Source organism: Mustela erminea, chromosome 1, assembly GCF_009829155.1.
Source record: "Mustela erminea isolate mMusErm1 chromosome 1, mMusErm1.Pri, whole genome shotgun sequence".
In the NCBI taxonomy this organism is placed as follows: Eukaryota; Metazoa; Chordata; class Mammalia; order Carnivora; family Mustelidae; genus Mustela; species Mustela erminea.
In genome coordinates, this window is record NC_045614.1 from 34393854 (window position 1) to 34416138 (window position 22285).

The 22285-nt window shown below is 54.7% G+C and overlaps 1 protein-coding gene across 1 annotated transcript in view; it reads right to left on the bottom strand.

Annotated features, from left to right (window-relative positions):
- The window catches only part of LRIG1 (leucine rich repeats and immunoglobulin like domains 1), a 110352-nt gene that overhangs the window by 26003 nt on the left and 62064 nt on the right, over positions 1-22285 (bottom strand). Inside the window, exons 4-8 of the mRNA XM_032324569.1 lie at positions 9468-9605; positions 7148-7291; positions 5349-5492; positions 2974-3117; positions 286-429 (exon numbers count right to left, since the gene is read on the bottom strand). Of these exons, the coding sequence (XP_032180460.1) occupies positions 286-429; positions 2974-3117; positions 5349-5492; positions 7148-7291; positions 9468-9605 (714 nt within the window). The remainder of the gene's footprint in view (positions 1-285; positions 430-2973; positions 3118-5348; positions 5493-7147; positions 7292-9467; positions 9606-22285) is intronic.

The following is a 22285-nucleotide window of genomic DNA, read 5'->3' on the forward strand; positions in this document are numbered from 1 at the left end:
CGGCAGGTAAGGGCAAGGTTCTGGGCCACTGTCACCCTGTCAGCGCCACCCTGGGGGGACGGAGACATTTTTCTGCTCAACCAGTTTTTCAGCTAATTCTATGAAAATGTGATATTCTCCACACGCAGTGGGTCAGTTCTGGACCCAGTTCTGACTCGAGAGCAAGGAGAAGGGAATTCAACAAGGCAGCTGGCTGGCTCCGTGGTGCCTTCCCCGCCAGGGGACCCCTTCATTCCATCCCCGCCCCCGCCCGCCCCCCCCGCCCCGCCCCGGTGAACAACGTACAGAACACGCAGGTTTCGGAGGCCCCTGAAGGCGCCTTCCGCGATGTGGCTGATGGAGTTGTGGCTGAGGCGCAGGACGCTCAGGCTGCTCAGGTCGGCCAGGCTCTCCTCGTCCAGCCGCGTGAGGTTGTTGAAGGACAAGACCCTGGGGGAGGGAGGGAAGCACACATTGTCACTGTCATCGTCACTGTCGCGTCCCCCGGGCACGCTCTGCCCCTGCCCGCTCCTGAACAGGGAGCCACGGTCAGCAGGGTCTCGGTGGGACAAGAGGACACTGGCAGGCTCACCACACGTCCAAGGGCCAGAGGGGTCGTGCAGCTAGAAACCCCCCAGCGCCCCACCCCCCGCTCCTGGAACGTTTGTGTAGGTCCCGGAGACCGGAAAGCCTGTGAAGCTGTGAAGGTGACACAAGGTTATACAACACGAGAACCCGGAAGGCTCCAATCCCTCATGCCGGCGTCCATGGCCGGGGGGGGGGGGGGGGGGGGGCGGTCCTGGACTCAGGCTATCAGAAACCTCTCAGGACGGGGTCGCCCCAGTGTCAGGAGCAAGGGAGCCCAGTCACACCGCCGACGTCGGCCAGCAGAGGGCACCACTAGCTGCTGCGTGGACCCAGCCCGCCTCTCACAACTTGCTGCCTTCCCAGGTAAATCTCCTGTCTCCATGCCCCCTGCCGCAGCCGGCCTCCAAGCAGGATGCCCCCCTCGTACAGGACAGGGAACACAGACCCAAATCCCACAGTGGGGATCCCAAATCGCGGCACCAGAACCAAACCTTCCTCCCAGCACGCCCTCCTGCGCCTCTGCCACCACACAGCCCTGGGTTGACCACTTGTCCTATTTGTCCTCCATGATTGAAAAATGGGAAATTTGGGCTGGGGCGGGAAGAAGAAAAAAAAAAAAAAAATCGGAAAAGATTAATGGGTTTTTAAAGGCGGCAGGGAGTTAACATTCTTTCCCTCCTAGGGAAATAAGTCATGGTGTCTGTCAGTTGGAAGGACCTGGCAAGTGATCAAAACTACATCCTCACCTGCAATTACAGAACTTAGCTGAGAGGAGGGGCCGGAAACGCTGGGAAGCTATGCTAACCTGCCTCTGAGGTTCCTGGACGCCTGGCAAACTGCTAGGCGGTTGAGACACTTCCGTGACCTCCTCTGCCCCTGGTAACGGGGACAGATGACAGCTTACATTGCCCTACCTGCCAGACAGGGGACACGCCTTCACCACCGCCTCAAAACCAGCGGTGCGCGGGCCTCCGGCCGGACCGAGCACTACTCTTCACTCCGCGACGGGCCTGGCTCGGGCATGGGGGACGGAGCAGGCCTCTCTCGCTCCTTCACGGTTCCCAGGCCTGGACAGCAACCAAGTAGGAGACTGGGGGGTTTTCTGGGGGCCACAGCCTGAGCCAAGAGGTGGCCAGAAGCCATCCATACCATGTAAGAAAAACAGGCAGCCGCACTGCCACAAAGGGCCAGGAAGCCAAGTGCGCCGCCAGGTTAACAAACACGCACCCGAGGAGGGTACATCAGAGGAAAGAGGCGGGACTACAGATTTTTACAGGAGATAATCACGGGCTCAGTGAAATTCGAAATCCAAGCCAGTGTGCCACAGGTACAGAGAGAGAGAGAAAAACACCACCACAAGACTCGACACTGAGTTTAAACATCGCCTTGCTGGCCTGGTGGGGTCAAGAGGGAGACAAGACAGAGGCCTGGCACTTTTAAGAGCCGTTCATTTCAGTGGGTGAATCTTCGACAGTGAAGTCTACAAAAAAAGAACACCCACCCAGACCCTCTTATAAACACAAACACAATGGACTACGCTGGAACGGATAAACCCGGAGGGCATCACAGGGGAGGAGCCCATACGGCAAGAAGCTACTCTTTTCCTCCAACAGCACCCATCTTCTGCAGGGGGTCAGAAACAAACAGGCACGAATGTGCCCTCCAGGGGCCACCAGCGACGCATGGACACCGCACCACGGCCAGGCCCTCCTGCCATGACCGGGTAGGTCACCATCAGTGACCTAGGCCCTAGGCCCGGCCCACAGCCCAGTCTGGGGGTGTCCGGAAGCGGGGAGGGACCACACATCGTGCAGGGAGGAGCACAGGCAGCTCGCCCCCTGCCGCAGGGGTACAGAGCGGGGACAGGGAAGGGGTCAAGGGCTGGGATGACGTGTCTAAGGGAAGGAAGGTGGGCGCCCCGACCATGCAGTTCCCCCACTGTCAGGGTGCCGATGTCGCTCCGGTCCCTTCTGTGTGAGCCCCAATAAGCCTTGTCACTAGAGACACACACGTCCCTGGGTGGAGATGCCAAAGGACGAGAGCCCTCCAGGCATCTGCAAGGAGAACACCCACGTAGGCGTCTCTTCTGGAACCCTCTCCAAGGCCTAGAAGGCCCTAGGGACGCAGGCTGCCTGCAGGGATCCCCACAGCCCCAGCTCATCTGAAAGCAGGGGTGCAGAGAGTTGCTCAGGAGGGTGTCCAGCTCGAAGCGCCGAGTTCCTCCCTGGGCCTGGCTGGCTGGGGCCGTCCTCCCCCGACACGGGCTGCAGGGTGCCCGCCCCTGAGTGCCCTGCCCCGTCGGAGCTGGTCGAGGCCGCCAGGCCCCGGACCCCATCAGCGCCACCGCGCTCTGAAGGGTCACCACGGGCAGAGTCTCTCCATGCAGGGTGAAGGCGGGACACTTACAACTCGTGCAGCTTCGGGCAGAAGCTCCAGCCTTCACGGTTAATGCGGGCGATGGAGTTGCCGCTCAGATGCAGCTGGTGCAGGGCCGAGAGGCCGTACAGCCAGCCTCGGTTCACCTCCACCAGGCTGTTGTACTCCAGGTGCCTGCAACGACAGCCCAGGGGGGAGGGTCCTGAGGAGCTAACGACGGTGGTGGTGCGCTGCGTGAGAGGCTGGCGGGGCGGGGTGGTTGGAGGGGCATCTGGGACGGACGTGGGGGAGGACCCGCCAACCCAACCGGCAGATGGCCCTGAGGGGCAGGGCCGAGCTGGGAGCTCAAAGGGCAGGGGGAGACTTCCTTGCAGGGACCTGGTTAGCCAAGGACAAGCGAACCAGGCACCCAACTGGGTACAGGGGCTCCGAGCACAAGGCCCAGCAACAGCTGAGCCCCTAAAAGGAAGTGAGAGCAGAGAAGGTAAGGGGTACCTTGTCTCCCCCTCTTAGAGATAAGGAAATGGAGGCTGGGAGAAGTTAGATACTGTGTCCAAAAATCCCTGCACAGCTGTGCAGGCGGTGAGGGGCTGGCGTTCAAACCCAGGCCTGGCCTCCAAGTTGGCGCTCGGGACCGTGGTACCTGGAGACACACCTGAGCTCCGGGGTCAGACTACTTGGATTTAAATCCCAGTTCTGCCACTTTACTGGCCTAATGGGGCTAAAACATGGGTAAGATGGAGAGACCTGAGGGCAGCAACTTCACAAGGCTGTTACAAAAAGCGAACAGGAAAAGGCCCGGATTTCAGCACAGTGCGGAGGGCTTTGCTCCCACCGAGGTGCCCAAGGGAGGACATCCTTACACTGGTTCCCCACCCTGCATGCTGGAGCCCAGGGCAGCCCCAGCACACTGGCCTCTAATTCCAGGGCTGCCCCATGTTCCTATTATAAGGCCTTTGGGCAGCGAGGTTTTGCTCGTCAGTCTCACTTTCTGCCTCTGCTCAAAATGCGAGCACATTTATAAATAACCCTCGACGTGCATGAATGTGCTCGACATAAAAACCAAAGGGCACGTACTGACTCCATTTTCTTCTGGGAGCTCTCTGACTCTCAGCACAGAACCACCTGGATCTCGATGTTCAAAACAACAGATTTAAGGCGGTCAAGTAAAAGCGCTTTTGAATTGATAGAGACGTGCGGCGAACCCCCAGGGCCAGGAAGGGAGGGGGAATGAAGACCGCAGAGCTAGCAGATGCCCTCATCTCACTAGTGCGTGGGTCTGGGGGTGGGCCGGAGGGGGGTCATCAGAGAGGCTTCTGATACGGAGCAGGGCACAGAGCTGACGAGATGGGATGCAGGTTTTTGTTTCCTGTTTCCACTGCAACTATCACAGAGGACATGAACACAGCGATGGAACTTACAGACCCTGGAGGGGAGAGGGTGTGTGTGCGCGGGCGTGTGCACGTATACACGCACATGTGGGGTTCCTGAGCAAGCTGCATCACTGGCCGTAACATGGTCTCCAGCGGACCCACCAAGATGGGTGGAAACCAACAAGGAGGGGCGCCTGGCTGGCTCAGGCGTCTCTTGATCTCAGGGCTGTGAGTCTGAGAGCCACGCTGGGTGTACAGATTACTTAAAAATAAAATCATGAAAAAAGAAAAAGAAAACCCACCCAGGAAAGGACGACCAAAGACTGTCCTTTGGGAGCAGAAGTGGAGTAAAGGGGGGGGGGGCTGGGGGGAGAGGGGCCAAGGCCCCATTTCCGTCTCTCTGACCGGACTCAGTCACGAGTGTGTGCTGCTGACCGCTGACAAACTCATTCAGATGTTTAAAAATGGAAGACCGGTAACGGCCTTTTCTGCCCTTCTCCTCACACCTTCCTGCCGCTGCTTTTCAGGACTCGGCCTGCAGGCGTGCTCTGTGGCCCACACGTCCGGCGGGAGGGAGGGCTCCCTCGTAAAAAGTGGAACATCGGCACCCCAGGGCCTGCTAAGCTCACAAAACATAAATAAATCTCCCGGGAGGAACTCGACACTGGAGGCCCACCTGCACATCCAGACAGACGGTCAAGTCCCAAACAGGGAGACAGGGACCTTCCTGCTGCTGGTGAGAGGGGCCCACTCTGTGGCCCACTGCCCACCAAGGATGCGCTGCGGGAGAGAAGCCCAAGCTAACCGGCTCTGTCTTCCGCCTTCAGCAGCCTGCTTCCCCGACCAGACCCACGGGAACTCCCCCGAGACTTTCCTCACCTCTGAGAAAAAGACTCTTAGATTGGGCAAAGCCACCAAAGCTACTGAGTGGGGCCCAGCCTCCCAAGACCCAGAGGGCAGGGGGCCAGGCCCGGCAGAAGTCCTCGGCGACGCTTCGAGGCAGGGGCTGAGGGAGCCCAGCCCCGCACTTACAGCACGTGGATCCTGGACAGTCCCCAGAAGGCCCCGTCCGTGAGCTTGCTGATGTTGTTTCGCTGGAGCCTGAGCACCTCCAGACTGTCAAGTCCCTGGAACGTCAGGCCCTCGATGACCCGAATGCGATTCCTATTCAGGTCCCTAAAAGAGAGGAAGGCCTTGGGCTCAGAGGTCACGCATCACATGTTCCCTGCTTACACCTGTTCCCATGCAGGCCCAGCCGGGTTCCTGGCCAGCAGGGAGAAACATGGTGAGGATGTCCCAGCAAAGCCCAGACAGACCGCGGGGGCCCACCACCAAGTGTCCTCCAGCTGCTCCCGCCCACCATGCAGCCAGGGACAGGGACCGGGCCACGACGCATGAAGGGAAGAGGGCACGGGGTTCCACAGAAGCCAGCCCCACCATGCCTCCCTGTGACTGATCCATGACTCTGCAGTGAGGAGGTGGGTGTGACTCAGGATGGGGACGTCTTCGGTGAGGTATCTCTTAGCTCAGCAACAGAAATCCGTACCAGATGCCCTGATCCGGAAAACACCTAACCACTGGACAGCAGACAGCAATGGTGGTTTCCACTGGAGGCGTTAATGGGGTCTCTACCGCTGGAGAGGAGTGAGTGCATGTGGGGGAGGAGGGGACTGACACACCAGGAAGCTCACACAGCCGGCTTCCAACCCCGGTGTGATAAAACCTCAGTGCACCAAAAGATTTCAGGAATCTGGGTGGGCTGGGTCCATTAGTAACACTGGGGGTAGGGGAAGGGAAGAACACAGGGTTGACCAGAAAGCCCTTGGTTTTCCCCAAATACTTCTGGAGTGTCTCACAATGATGCCCCACACATGACATCCTGAGCATCACAGACCTTCTCTGTGGCTGAAGAGACCAGCACTCTCCCGCACAGATGTGTGTGTGAGAGTGAGTGTGTAGGAGTGTGTGCTGGAGTGCGAATGAGCGTATTGTGAGAGTGTGTGTATGCGTGACAGCAAGTGTGTGTGTGAGACAGAGACAGAGAGAGAGAGAGAGAAGCACAGACGTGAGAGCACTGGTGGGCAGGGGACCCTGTCTTGCTGCCAAACCTGGCCCTGAACAACTGCTGTGTTCTGTGTAAACCCAGTCTCTGGTGCCGGCTTCTTTCCGAGAGACACTCTTCTCATACAAAGAGAACACAGGAAAACAAAAAACCAGGGAGCAAAGGATCCACTGGGTTCCAAGAAATAGGTTTTCTTGAATCCAAACCCTGTGCATTCCTAGGAGGGCACTCAGCTTTGGATATCAAAAAACAAAACAAATAAATCCTTTCTTAACAAAAAATCAAACTGACTACCTTGTAATATTTATCAGCAAGATGATGGCCGACCTCTTCTTCCTCTCAGACTGCTGGTGGACACCATAACGTCCACAGTACAGATTTTATGGGAACTTTTACACACACGCACACGCACACACACACACACACAAAACCCCTAAGACAAATGCCCCAACTGGGAGCCTGAGCATTAGCCAGGATCAGCTGACCAGCAGGATTCCGCCATTTCATTTTGGAATGTGCCAGTGAGGACAAGCATATTTATCCTCAGTGGATCTTGGTTTCTCCACAACCTGAGGCAGGCCACAGGCACCAGACCCAGCGTCTAATTTGCTTTTATTAGGTGTCGCCACAGGGCCATTAAGGATAGTTTACGCAGAGCCTGACGGAGGCGGGGTGAGGAAGGGGCTGCATTGGGAACACGGTCCGTGGGGACATCTGGCCTCCATCGGGTCTGGCTCACCTTAATGAAAGCGTGGGTTCTGATACTCACAGTTGTGTCAGCCTGGGTAACTTGAATGCTTTCATGGGAAGGTGGGTGATCCTGTTTTTGCTCAGGCGAAGCATTACCAGCGACCGTGACAGGCCATCGAACGCTCCCGACTCCAGAGTGCCAATCCGGTTGCTTGCCAGGTTGCTGGACCGGAGCAGGACAGAGAACACAGGGGTCAGTGGGGGCCTTCCTCATTCTGTCACAGACACTGGTGGGGCTGGGGACAAAAGCCAGCACACACCCAGAGGGACGGGTTTCCGATGACACACTTAAAATCTTTACTCTTGGACAGGGGAGCCAGGAAATCTGGCCACTTTGGGCCTCGATGGACGTTTCACTGGGGCTGCCTTCCATTGTGGGGGAGGGGTCGGTGTCCTTGACCTTCGTCCCAGCACCCTCACAGTCCAGCCGGGCTGTGCACAGGGTCGGTCTCCAGAGCTACCTTGCGGGATTCCCCCAATATCCACTAACCAAGAGTGAGGGTTCAAAGCTGATGAGAAAAACCCTAGAATCAGAAAGCAAACCTCCAGGCAAGGTCAGAACAGATTTATTAATGTAAGGAAACAGCCCTAAATTTTATTTACTTATTCAAATATTTTTTTATTTTAGATAGAGTGCCTATGTGGGGAGAGGGGCAGAGGGAGAGAATCTCCAGCAGACTCCTTGCTGAGCAGGGAGCCCAACTCAGGGCTCAGTTCCATGACTCCAAGATCATGACCTGAGCTGAAATCAGGAGTCGGATGTTCAACTGAGCCACCCAGGGGCCCCATCAGCCTTAAATTTTATGGCGGTTCTCACTATACAACTTCATGTATACCGACACATACTCTTATAAATCTGTATAAGCCAATTCATTTCAATCATTTCCAGTGTATCAAAGAAACACTAGTTGAGGAGACCTGCACGGGGTCCCTCTGGACAACAGGCAATTCTGTAACGGGATGTCCACTCAGAGGACTGTGCACGTACACAGCGCCTCCCCTCAGAACGCACGGCAATGTACAGGTCCCACCTGTGCACACATTCCACCAACACACAGAAAGGAGGAGAAACAGAGAGAAAAGGGAAGACCAATATGTTATTCCTCTCAGAAGTTGCCACTACAACCTTTCCTTCTGCCTTCCCTGGACAAAGGCTGCTTTTTGTGGCTGAAACAAAAAAGGAAAAAGACCAGAGCGCATCTGCTTCCAGAGCGCCAGGAGGGGATGAGGCACTTTTCACCTCTCCCTTAGACCATGGCCCAGCGCCGGGCACACGGGGACCCCAGGCCAGCGGGGCTGCACTCTTCGCTCCTGACACTCCACAGGAGAGAACAGTCTGTGTCATGGAGACACATAGGCCAGGAGCTGCCAAGACAGCAAGTCCCCCCTGCTTCCGTGCAGAAGGAGGTCAGTGCCATTCAGTTCAGCGGCTGCTGGTTTCTTTGTCCCAAGCCAGGGAGTCCCAAGTGGCAAGTGGGCACCTCTGAAGGTCCCCAGGTGGGGGGCGCAGCACTGTCCCCCAGCCTCACAAAGGCCAGGGCGCCTCCCGTTTCCAATTCTGCAGTCTTGATGCAGCCTAAGAAAAGAAATCACTCCCCCTCCTTGGAGTCTTGGACAAGCCATGTGCCAGCCTTGGCCTCCCTGAACAGAGGGGTCAAAACAACCCCTAAACCAGCCTCATGAATGAGCCCCCAAATGACTCAGGATCGGTCACTGACACAGCGAGTGAAAGCTCACATGTCATCAGAAGACACCTCTGGAGCCTGGGTTTTTAGTTTCTTCCCCAGAGCAACACTTCCCTACCAACAAGCAGTAAGCTCCACAGGCGTGAATGGTGCTTCCTCCCGGCTCCCATCCGCTGGGTGTGAGAAGGCGGGTGAGGACGGGTGAAGGGGATGTAGGCCCACAGAGACCTAAGAGGTCCTGGGAACCACACGAGGGCATACGTGCCTCCTGGAAGAGCCCCTGTGCCAGGCTTCAGGAGGGTGGTGCCTCGACGATCAGCCTCAGCAGGGAGGCCTCCCTGCAGGGCCATTTGCTAAGCACCCCTGAACCTTCTTCTCTCCTGGCTCTCCTGGGAGCAGCCCAGGAAGTGAGGACGAGCGTGGCACCAGTCCTTGGGGGCTCACCGCTCTCCCAAGCGGTGGGTCTGGGAGACTCTTCGCCTCTCCCCGCCTCGGCTGCCACCGGTGCCGGCTGACTAACGCTGCTCTGTGAGGAGATGCTCTGCAGATGTGCCAACAGGAGACAGCGGACCGGGGTCCCCCGCCCAGCCCCCGAGACTCGGCATGCACTCTGCGTCCACCCCCAGGGGGCCGACAGCAGAGCAGGGCACTTACAGTTCCTTGAGGGGCAGCCCATGCGGAAAGCAGGTGTTCCCGATCTCCGTGATGTTGTTGAAGCTCAAGTCCAGCACCTCCAAGGAGAGGTAAGACTGCAGCCGACTCCCGTCCACGCCGCGGATCTTATTGTGCTGCCTGAAACACACAAAGGAGGGGACTCAAACATGTCTCTTTGCAAAGAAACAACATTTTCCCCATTGTTTCTTCCAGACATCTCCTTCTCTAGCAGATTCAGAAAATTCTCAAAGTCATGGTGTTCTTCAAATGATGCCTCCCTTTCTGTTTCCCGCAAAGTCATCACCTGCTGGCTGGGTGCTACAAAGAACTGAATTTTCTGGCAGCCACTAGTTTGTCTGCCCAAGTTCAAAGCCTAGGCTGCTCTCCCCAAGGACGAGAACACAGGGGTCATGAATGTCATGTGGAGAACACCGAGACCCGAATTCAGAACTCACCAGTGCATGTTCCCATGAAGAATGTGCCTGGTGAAATCTGCCAGCTCCAGGGGCGGTTCCCATCTAGAACCTTCAGAGCAGAGCCCAGCCCCATCACGTATGGGACTGCAGGCACCAGAGCCCAGAGTTCAGGTCTAATCCAACTCAGTGCTTCATGACACACCTCGTGCTTTGCCAGGCGTGAAGACAGGCACAAGGGATTTTTTTTTTTTTAAATGACACGCTTCTGACAACCTAAGGGGGGGACATGAACCTGGTGCTTGTTCTACCTTGAGTCGAACCCTCAGACCATCCTGACTCTACCGCCTTGATAGCTCTGCTATCAAGCTTGGGCTCCTCGTATGGAAGATGGGGTCACAACCCCTTCAGGGACGTGGATCGCCCAAACAAAACTGCACGAAAGCTGACTTTAACCCCAGTGTTCCGAGTGCTTAACCCCTGTCTGAGAAAGGCATTTTACCACTATGACTTAATTACACCTGTAGCCCTCTTTCTGGAAAGCCCCCAGTCTAACCCACCGACGGGTGTTTATTAACCAGGAGAAAGACAACAAGTGCTAACCAGGGCTGGAGGCTCCCCCACTGTGGGTTTGGCTCTGCCAGACAGATTCAAACCGCAGCGGCCCTAATCCCAATACTCAGATACTTCAGGATCTGCCGGGTGGTAGAGCTGGGCCTCGGGTCCCAGGCGCTCACACGGGCCAGTTTCTGAGTCAACAGTGTCAGGCTCCCTCGCCAATCAAAGCATTCTTGAACACAACGCAAGAAAGCCAGGCGTCGCTTACCAAGTGGCATCTCTTTTAAACAAACACTTGACCAAATCGGTTCCAAAAGGCATAAACAAGGCTCTCTTTCCCAGAAGCTCTGGGGCAGCCTGTCCACTCCTTTGTTTTTTTCACAACTCTCCCAGGCCCTGAACCCAAAAATCCATTTACAAGGGCACAGCTCCGCACACGGGGAAGTCTCCCCAGCATGAAAGGCCACTTTTCCCTTGGCGTCCCTTCGCCGCCGCCGCCGCCGCTCCCCACCCCCACAAAGTGACTTCCTTTTAGTTCTTTATTATGTTCTTAATAAAGATGGTCTCTTCAGTTTGGGGACTCCAAAAGAAAAAGGGAAAAAAGAAGAGAAAACCTTTATTATGTTAAGTATGGGAAAAGAACATGAAATAAAGGCAGCAGCACTGAACCTCATCCAGCAACTGTGAATGCAGGACTGGGGAGCCAGGAAAAGAGGGGCTGAGAAAAGCAGGCACGCAGCACCGGTGGCCCCAAGTCACACTAAACGGGCCCAGACACATAGGAAGGGGCCACAGGACAGCTGCAAGGTCCCCCTCCACACACACTTCTCCCACGGCGCCTCGCCTCTCTCCTCTGTCTCTGCTTTTCATTTTCTACCTTTCTTGGTCTCCCTTGTTTATTCATGGACTCAACGTGTTCTGGGCCCCAGGGTGCCCCAGGCCCGCTCTGGAGGAAGGACGCGGAGATGACACGGGGCTCTTCCATGTGCACAGACGTCCCCCGTTGGCCAAAGAGGCAGCCTCGGGGAAGAGACACAACCAAGCATGGGAGTGAGGAGAACAGAGGCACAGGGGACGAATCGTGCCAGAAGCACTGAATTCCATGCCTTGAGCAGTTTGTGGGACCGGTGCCAGAGGCAGGAGGTGGACACGGGGAAGACACAAACCAGAGTGCACTGGCAAGGCCTCCCTGGCCACCTTGGGGGGTAGGGACTCCATGTCACCACGGTCCAGGACAGCGGGGGCAGCAACACGGGGACAGACACAAGAGAAGAGTAAGAGAGGGGCCCATGGGATCTGGAGAGCACAGCCGGGGCCTGCATTAAACAGTGATGCTCAAGGTTCTAGTCTGCAGATACTAAGGTAACCGGGTTAGCAGGTTAGTAGCTACACCTTGCATCCTTGTCTGCTCATGGTCCACTCCCAACACAGTGTCCAGAGAGATCCTGCTAAGACATCCCAAGGAATGGGGGAGCCATTTGTGAATCACCTATCAGATAAGGGATTAGTATCTAGAATATATAAAGAACTCCTAAAGCTCAACAACAACAACAACAACAACAAAACCCAAAGAACCCAATTTTTAAAAATGGGCAAAGGATTGGAACAGACATTTCGGCAAAGAAGACATACAAATGGCCAGTGTGCAATGAGAAGATATTCACCATCACTAACCTCACACTTGTGCAATGGCTACTGTTGAAAAAACACAAGTAAGTGTGGACGTGGATGTGGAGAAATGGGAACCCCGGCGCCATGCTGAAGAAAATGGTCCAGCAGTTCCTCAAAAAATTAAGTATCGCACGACCCAGCTTTGCCACTTCTGGCTGTATATCCCCAAGAACAGAAAGCAGGTCTGAAACAGAACACACCTGGCCAGGTTCTCTGAACCCATAGGCTCCTCCTCCCTGTGTGTGTGTGTATCTCTCTCTCTCTCTCTCTCACACACATGCACACGCATGCACACAGGCACACTTTCACTTCTTCGCTTGCTTTATTTTTCTCAAAAGCTCTAATTATCACCGCATCTATCCAATAATGTGCTTATTTCCAATCTAACACCTTCTCTCCCACCAGGCTGTGGCTTGGGGCGGTGGAGATGCCAGTCTGCTCCGCCCACTAACGGGTCTCCCACCCTGGAATTGTGAGGATCAAGGAAGGGGTGCTCAGTAAATATGTGCTGGTGATTCACAAAAAATGAGTACCAGTTAAATTTCTGGATCTAACAGATTTGGGGCTTGCCAGCATTTAAGCAGAAGAGAATCACGCAAGCAGAGGTGTTCAGTCCGGGAACCTGAGGGAAGGAAAGCGCGTCAATGGCCCTGAGGCAGCCCAGCTGCCCAGACAACACAGGGGACAGAGCCCGCAGTGACTCTCCGGGTTCCTCGGGGCTCCAAGCTGCTGGTCCCAGCTGCCAAGGGTATACTGGCCTTTTCCCCTGGACGGATATCCCTGCTCTACACTCTAGCCCAAAGCCCGGATCAAATCCCTCCTCAGCTCCCATGCTCTGGAACACTGACCGCTCGGTTCTGTGCTCCCACAGATTCTAGCCCCCCAGCCCAAACACCACAGGAACCACACTGTGTTAGACATCTCTGTGGACCGTGGCCACTCCATCCAAGGCGAGGAGCTCTTGCTGGGCTGACACTTGTCACAGCACAGAAGAACATGCCAGGAGTACTGCCCAGCTTGCCAGTGTTCAAATCCCAGTGAGGCAACGGGCAGGTAGGACCCTCAAGAGGAGCCTCGTCTCTACAGTGAGGTGGGAAGTGCCTCTGCCCCACAGGTGATGGGACCCATCACTAAGAACTTGCTCAATAAAACCCGTTGTTTTTATTGGTCATATTTGTATCCTCAGAGCCAGGCTCAGGATCTGGCTTGTGGGAAATGCTCTGGCAAAAGAATAAATGAACCAAATTAATGAATGACTGGTTCCTGTCCATTCCTCTGCCACATTTCAGGGCAAGCGGACAGGCCTGACTCCTCTCTCGGGAACAAAGCATTGACTCAGAGCTCTCAGCCTTCCCTTTGAGCAGGAAGTAAGTGTGCTCCAGCTGGAGAGTATCACACCCAGCCACGGGGAGACCGGGCTGTCGTGGGCAGCTGCGCTTCAAAGCAAAACCCAGACGAAAGCTTCTGCAGGACTCGGCGGCTAGAGACCTGCTGGACCCCCAGCCAGCCGCACGACATCCCCCCCTCACTCCTGCAGCGAGCGGAGCTTATGTGCATCCCCACCCCCGTCCGGCCCCAGCCCACCACACTCTACCCTACCCCATCCGGGGAAGTCGGTCTGTCCAAGAGACCGGCTCCACACACCCACCCATAAAGCTAGAGGCTAGAGAGCCAGTATTCAGGGGAAGCCCTCCCACCCCCTTAAGAGGAGACAGCTGTGAAAATGTGTTTGCTGCCCTGATTCCATCAGACCGTCGGTCCACTTTCAAGACCCTGCTTTTAATGCCATGTGCAACATGGAGGTGGTCATCAGGTCTCTCCTTTAATGTAACTAACTGTCCCACTCCCAAGAAGGTCCACGCGTATCCTGGTAAGTTCCAGATCCTTGTTCAAGTTCTTGCTAGCGACAGCTGACCAGTAACTCCAGATGAAGCCTCTGGGAGATCACACAGCCACCTAAGGAGCTACGGACCACTATTCTCTGTACTTTATAGTTGAAGACACTGAGGCTCGGAGACCTGCTGGGATTCTTCCGAAGTCACACAGCTGAGAAGCAAGAGGAACCAGAATGCAAATTCAGGGGAGCAGGACTATCTGGCATAAACTGAGAGGCTCTCCCAGCAGAATTTTAAGGACACTGTCCTGGATTCGATCCATAAACCTTCAGCATAGCCTGGCTAGGTCTGAATGCTAGCTGGCTGTCTCCTGGTCATCTCAGAGCGGTCTGCGTAACTGGCCTCCGCGAGGCCTCGCTTTTGTCCCAGCTTCCTGGAAGCCTGCATGCGCAGCCAATGTGCAGAGGGCCTCGTGCTGCCTATCTCAGCAACAAGGCAGAGGAAGCTCAAGGTCTCACTCATGGATATTCCGAATGAAAAAGAACTAGTTCCTCTGAGATCGTGTCTTTTAAGGACCTGTATTTGAAGTTGGAACTGCTACCTTTATTCTTAGGGACTACAGAGCTGCGGAGGGATGCACAGCCTCTCTCTGCCACTGAACCAAACCAGAATGGTTCTGTGGCTGGGGGGCTGGGGAAGGTGCAGGGATCACGGTACTCGCCTCCACCCAGTGTCAGTTTACCCCCTAGCCTGCCCTCTGGGGCAAGGAGAACTTAATACAGCACAAGTCTATTAAACCAACACCTGTTAGAGGCTTCAAAAATAAAATCAGTCTTCAAAGGCAGAGGGCAGGCAAGATAAGCTCTCTCCACTTGGCTACATTTTCAGACCTGATGTTAAATTGGACAGTAAAACAGACAGAGGCATTTAAAACCAACATTTAAAACTTTTTATCATAAGTGATTGTTCCACTATGGGTCTGTGAAAGCCTCATTTACAAGGTAGTCCTGTTGGTGGTAAAAAAAGATCTCATGTCACGGACAACAGCCAGGAAGAAAGGGAAAGGAGATCAAAGGAAGCAGGGTCAAGGTGGGTCAGATGGATTACAGCTGGTTCCTGACATTATGCACCTACTGTCTACACCAGGAGTCAGCCAACGTCTTCGATAACAGGCCTGGTAGCAAGTAATTTAGACTTTGTGCATCACGCATTCTGTCACAAGTACTCGACTCTGATGATGGCGTGTAAATGACAACACATAAATGAATGAGTTCCACTAAAACTTTATTTAAAAAAACAAGCTGTGGGCCACATCGGACCCATAGTTCACTGACCCCTGGTCTACACTATAGCAACTAGTCTGGGTTGGTGGGGGCGTCACCCAGATTCGAATTCTAGCTCTCATGCAGCCTTGGGACTGTCTGTAAGTCACCTTCTGCATCTGGTTTAACAACCTGCAAAACGGCGCTCAGGGCATCTCTAGAGCAGAGAACCCTCCCACCCATGCCAGCGCCACTGATCAGACCCATGACATGTGCCACGTCCGCGCCACGGATCAGACCCATGACATGTGCCACGTCCGCGCCACTGATCAGACCCGTGACATGTGCCACGTCCACGCCACCAATCAGACCCTTTCCCACTGACGTCTTCTCTACCGCTTCGGGGAAGTGGGATCTAAGTCTCCATCATTATTCCATCCCTCAAAAGACAACCCGGGACTCTGACCAGAACTGGGGGAGACAGACAGGCAAGCGGGGTGATCTTACAGAGCCTGGAGATCCTGTGTACCCTCACTCCTCCCCACTCCCGCAGTGAGGCAGACACACAGAAGCCGGCCAGCGCACAGTTCTATGTCTAAGCAGGCACGCTCCGCGGCTCTTCCAGAGAATTGCAGAGGATTCCAGAAATCCACTGTCAACTCCCAGAGTGTCAATTCTCACTCGTAACAGCATGTCTTCCACATTATCTCAACATCCAACTTTCAAAAGGTCTAACAAAACCAGCAAAATTCAAATTCCAGACCTTGTTCTGTCTGAACCTCTAAGAAACCATGTCCCATGGTCTAACCCTGAAATGGAGAGAGAAAGAAAAAAGTCCTCGACCTGCCACCACCGCCCCCGTCAGTACTCATCACTGTACTCCCCGCAGTGATCCTGGCGAGCATCCTCCCGCTCACACGCTGCTGGCTCCCAGCACCAGAAGCACCCCGCACCCGGCCCATCCCATGCTGCCCCAAAATCCATTCTACAGCTCTGCACCGCAGCCCCTGCAGCCCCACAGCGGGCGCTCCAAGGTTGGACCAGAACGGACAGACACGTGCACATAGCCTTCAGGGCTGCCTGGGGCTACAGGGTAATTGTACAGCCCATACATGGAACCCACACAGAAGGTAACCCTGTGATTACTGATTTAGTGGAAAACTCCGTGTAGGGCAGAGAGGCTCTGATGCCTACCCGAGGGGGTTGGCTATGTACTATAGCAAGCACCAAACACGATGCTAATCGTTCCAAGAATACAGGTGAAGAGAATCATTTTTCCTTTGTTGAAAAAGACAGCACTACCAAAGGGGCCATACGGTCCAGTGGTGGCAGCTGCTGTATTCATTCGCAAAGGTTTTCATGGCACTACCACAGGCCTCCGGAGAAGTGCATCATTCCGAGTGCAGAGCTCAGTGCCTGGGTACCACGTGTGCTCACCCCCATACCTACCAACGGCTCAATTCGCGATTCAGACACGTGCTGCCTCCTTCCCGTCCCTCTCCTGGCGGTTCTTCTTCCCAAAGAAGACGGCTCCGCTCTACCACCCTACCACCCTGACGAATCCTGCCTACTCTTGCGCTTTCTACACACATTCTCGCTCCAGACGGGCGCTGGCTTCAGTATGCGGCCACGGTCCCGCGGCACTCGGCTCGTGGGACTCATCTGTGCTGTCGCACGAGCGGGCGTGAATTCTTTTTCATCGCCGTATAGTATTTCTAGGGAGTGGCCAGCGACTGATTTCTCATCCTACTGTTGATGGGCATTGCGTCATCTCCAGTTCGGGTTACTGCAACAATCGCAGCGATGAACACATCTCGGGGGTGTGTCGTGGGGCGCATGTGTACACGCCCCTGGGGCAGGCGTCTACGTCCAGGCACATCTGTTCAGCCTCAGCCATCACTGCTCATTTTCTTTTAAACCAAATTCTCCTGAGTTGAAATGTATCTGAAAAAGCCTTTGGATCCAATGGTTCACTCAACCACACTGCCAGAGACCGCCAGCCTTCCCCATCTCTCTGCCTGCACTTGTCCCCCGACAAAAAGCATCAGGAACAGCCTGGGGCCGGAGAGCATGGCCAGGCTCAATCTAATCTTGTTCAGGTGTCCAACAGAATTATTTTAAGTGGGAGCCTAATGAGCACCAAAAAAGGAAAGGATAAAAAATTAATAATAATTCCTAGTCCCAAATTGGCAAGAAATAATGCACCGCGTGTACCAGAATCGACACCATGAGCAACTGGAAATACAAAGATAAGGAGGTTGCAAAAACAGAGTCCAGAAGAGCGTTCCTGCGCCAATGTGAAGAAACGTCCCGCCTCCCAGGGTGACAGTCCAAAACATCCACCACCCCCAAGCCTGCTTTACAGTCATTCACCTTCTTAAGAATGAAAACCAAAACCATCTGTTCTACTGCACAAACTGACAATTTGCTCTAAGAAACCAGGGACGCCTCAGAAACGGTCCAGCTGAGGCTGTTTGCTGGGCAGGAAATGAGAATCAGAACACGCAGGTTTCTTTCTCTCCTCTCCTCCTCGTTCTCCTCCTCCTCCTCACCGCCCACCCCTGCCCACCCCTCCCCACCGCTGCTGGTGAATCATCAGTTCCCTGGGGAATTCTGGCAGATTCTCAGCCTGGCTGCAGATGACGTTCCCGATCTGTTTATTCAGGTGGAGATTGGATAAAAAAACAAGAGCAGCCCAGTGGCGGGATAAACAGCCTCCAGCAGGCGGGGTCAGCCCCTCCGAAGGCAGGACGGGGCTGTGTCAACCAACCTCCTGACCCCTTCACTTCCTTTAGGGTCACCCGCCCCTTGGGGTCTTCGATGAATGGTTTTGATTAACTCCTTGCAAAGAGATATGACGTCCCATCCCCCTGGGAGTGGGTGGCCCCGGGCAGCTTGATGCAGCAGAGCCCACGGGGTTCCCCCACCCTTACACACAGCAAGCCGGAAGCCTAAGATCGGGAATGGGGAAAGCTACGCATGGTCCTGTCAGCCACCACCGTTCGGCGATGTCTAGAGTGACCCAGCTGATGAAGGACTGTAAATTCTCAGAATCCCCATCCAAACTACCAGGCTCTGCATTCCATTCCAAGATGTACAAACAAACAAACAAAAAGGAAACCTCCTAAGAAGACGTTCCCAGCTGAGTCAAAGAAGCTCATCAGAAAAGGCTACCTGCTCTATGAGTCCAACAGAGGATATTCTGGAAAAGGCAAAACGGGACCAGGGAGAGGATCAGCAGTTGCTGAGGGTTACGGGGAGAGAGGGTTGAACAGGTGGGGGCACAGAGGATTTTTAGGGCAGTGAAACTCTTCTTAATGTTACTGTAACAGTGGAAACATGTCACTGAACATTTGCAGAAGCCCAAGGAATGCACAATAGGGAACCCCAACATCAACTACAGAGTTAGTTAATAATGTATCAGTATCGGTACCTCCATTCTAACCAATGTACTGCACTAGCACAAAATGTTAATAGTGGAAATTGGAGGAGGCAGTATACGGGAAGTCTCTGTACTCTTGTCTCAATTTTTCTGTAAACCTAACAGTGCTCAAATAGTCTATTAATTACAAACAGATCAAAACAAAACCTCCTAAGGTATTAAGTAGTCCCGAGGTCATTACATCATTAGAATGTAATTAGAATTTTGAGCCAATCTGCTTTACTGCTATATCCTTCGCACCCAGAACCATGCCTGGAACATAAATGGGGCTCGATAAATATTTGTTGAGTAAACAAATGAATTACAACTTTAGTTCAGTCTCCCACATTCATTACCACTAACCTGGACAAAAGAACATTATTCAGAAAAAAAAAAAAAATACTGAGGCAAGACCAAACATCCAATTAAAAATTATTTGTAAAGCAACTGAAGGTCTAGGGGCTTCTGGGTGGCTCGATCATTAAGTGTCTGCCTTGGGCTCAGGTCATGATCCCAGGGTCCTAGGATTGAGCCCTATATCAGGTTCCCTACTCGGCGGGGAGCCTGCTTCTCCCTCTCCCATTCCCTCTGCTTGTGTTCCCTCTCTTGCTGTGCCTCTGTCAAATAAATAAAAGCTTTAAATAAAATTAAAGGTTTAGCCTGGAAATCATTAGGCAGAAAAGCTGTCATATTGAAAAGAAAATGCTGAATGAAATGGACTTTTACGTTAACTGTGCATTTTCTCCAATTTAAGACCAAAAGCAGACACTGGCCAATTAACCAGGTTAGCGTTCAGCAACCAACAGTCCGTCCTTCCCGCACCTGGCAGCAGTGAGGGGCAGCCCTCCCCAAGTTCCCTGTTGTCCCTTGGCCACAGGCAGAAAGGGTGAGGAGGAATTCAACTCGGGGAGCTCCTAGGACACCAGTGACCTCAGGAAGACCGCCAAGCCGCAGCTGGACTGCACCCCCCAGGGAGAAAGGCTGTGCAGTTTTAACACAGGTGGGGACTCCAGGGGACGGTCAAGGCATGGAGAGTCGGTCCGCTGAGCATGGGAGGGAACCTGTTCTGGCATCTGCGCAGCACACAGTGGCACCAAGCTGAGCCAAGATATGGAAAGCCGGAATAATGAACCCCTCCCTCCACTCGAAATTCCCACCTACACAGTCCTCCCCCCCCAACCCCGCCACCACCCCCCAGGTCAGGAAAGCCAAAACTATCTCTTTACTGGTCAAGGCCAACATGGCTACTCCATTTTCTCTCTCGGCTTTATCCTCCCCTACATCCATCAATACATCTAGTGGTGCAGGTCCTCCCAGAGTCGAGGGGCTGGCAAAGCAAGGTGGGCGAGGAGAGAGGGCAGTGGGGAGGGTCCCGACCAGGCCCCAGTCCCGGAAACCTGCAACAAAAGGCATCTACTCAGCTCCTCTGAGAGGGTGTGAAGAAGCCACAATGGGCAGTTCCCCTCAAACTGTCATCTCGACACCAGGAGGGCAAGGTGCCCACGTCCTCCTTGCCCTGCCACATGACAGGGAACAGCTACGGCACTGCACACAGTGAGCACCCCTTCTCCGCAGTACATGCTGGTCAGCAGCGGGGGGGAGCTCGCCTGCGAACCTACGACCCTGGCAGGCTTCGTCACCAGCCAGTGGTTTGTGCCCCTGGGAGACCTCACCATCCGGGACTTGAACACAGGTTTTCCCGGCTGTCCCGAAGTCTGGGTTATGCCATTATACCTGCAGCAGCACCTGCTCCTGCTAAGCCACAGAAACCCCAAGACTGATTTGTGCTCAAATAAATCAGTCATTGCTTCTTTGCTGTACACCATTCTGGCTTAACAAAAGGTCTCCTAGAACACTCCTCTTTCAGACACCCCGGGACACCTGCAAGTGGAACCTTACAATTCCCGAACTAAAGTGAATGTTCTGGTGGCTGCCCTCCCATTTCAGCCTTGGGCACTGAGCAGTACTTTGCACTCAGGACCCTGTCCACACCCCAGTCCAGAGCGAAAGGCAGGGAGTCCTGCCGACCGATTCCCAGGACTGCCACTCTTCCAAAGATGCCTGCAGAAAAAAGGTAGGAAATCCTACAGTACATTTGCCCTGGATGCAGTAGGAATTTCTGCTCTCCTCATTTGCACGTGATTTTCATGTGCTTATTATGTAACTAAATTGTTATTTTACAAAGCTGTTAATGCAACTCAGACACTGAACCCTAGGACTGGATGCTTCAGTGTAGAAAGGCCAGGCCTGTGCCAAAAGCTCCGAGGCAGAGGGTGTCCTGGGGTGAACGGTGCCAAGAGGCCAGCCTAAGCGGTGGTGGCCTTTCCTCCTGAGGTGCTGGTAGGGTGGGGCCCTGGACTGCCATTCACTGGGCATACCTTCTCCTCCAGGCAGGGATGGTGCAGGGTTCCAGGGTCTCCTCACGGACCCCCAAATCTTCAGTCTCAGGGCACACAGCCGGCTCCAAGTGGTGAAGACGTCAAAGAACCTTCCTAACTAGAGCCAGGACAGTGCCCTGGGGCCTCTGCAGTTGGTACTGGTTCCAATTCCCTGCTGGCCACCAGGGCCTCCACTCTCCCGGTGCCTTCACCCGCAGGCACACCGCATTTCCTCCTCAGTCCACGGGGGCAGGAGCAGCAGGGGCCACAGCAGCAGGAAGAGGGGTCTCAAACGGTCCCAGGAGCCCAGCCGGGGAACACCCGAGGGACGGATGCTGTCCCCTCTTCTGCAGATCCGGATGCTGAGGCATCAGGAGGTCAGTGCAGCAGAAGCAGGGCAGCTAGGACCTGGGAAAGGAAGGAGGCAGGAGGATTCCTGGGGAACGGGACTGCTCCAGACAGTGCCCTGGGCCACCCGCCTCCTCTCAGCACGCACCCAGACTACATGCCACGCCAGTGCTTCCATCAGGGGTGGACCTGACTCCGCACACTCGGGGAGGGCGGGGGTACCAGTCCGCGGTGGGCCACTGTGCATGCCCCCGCCCCTCCACAAGCACACAGGGACCTCCCAGACTATCAGCCCACAGCGCCTGCAGGGCCCAGCCGGCCGGCCCCTGTTTCCACCGGAGTGGCCCCTGAAGGGGTGAGAGTAACTTAGCTCCTCAGGCAGTTAAGGAGGACAAGCCAAAACCCTGCATTCTCCGGGAAGCAGGCACCTGTTCACCCACCGCTCTCTACAACACCAGAAAGCCCCTGTTAGGCCAGACTCCGAGAAGTAAGGTCCTGGTCTGAGGTCACCCGCCCAACCGGCGTGAAAGCCCTGCTTTCCTCGGACTCCAGGCCAAGCTGTTCTCTGAAGGGAAAACGCCGGAGAGGCTTTATCATACAGCCTGTGGTTACGAGGACAGAGATGGGTCTGTGGGAGTCCCTGAAATCACCACAAGGGCCACAGAAGGAACCCTCCCTCTGCCGGCGGTAAAAACATCCCCAGTGCTTCCCAAGCCGGCTTGCCAGCAGCTCTGCAGTTCGAGGAGAGGAGGCTACCTCTGTGCTGGGCCGCAGTCTCCAAGACAAGACTCTCCCTGCTCTGGGAGCGACACCACTGGTGTGCCTTTAAAAACAGGGCCAGGCCCGCTTCCTGCCCCACCTAGAAGACTTCTGCTCTCCCGGTCAAATGATTCAGGATCTCTCTTAGCATAGTTTCCCAAGCCTCCAATATA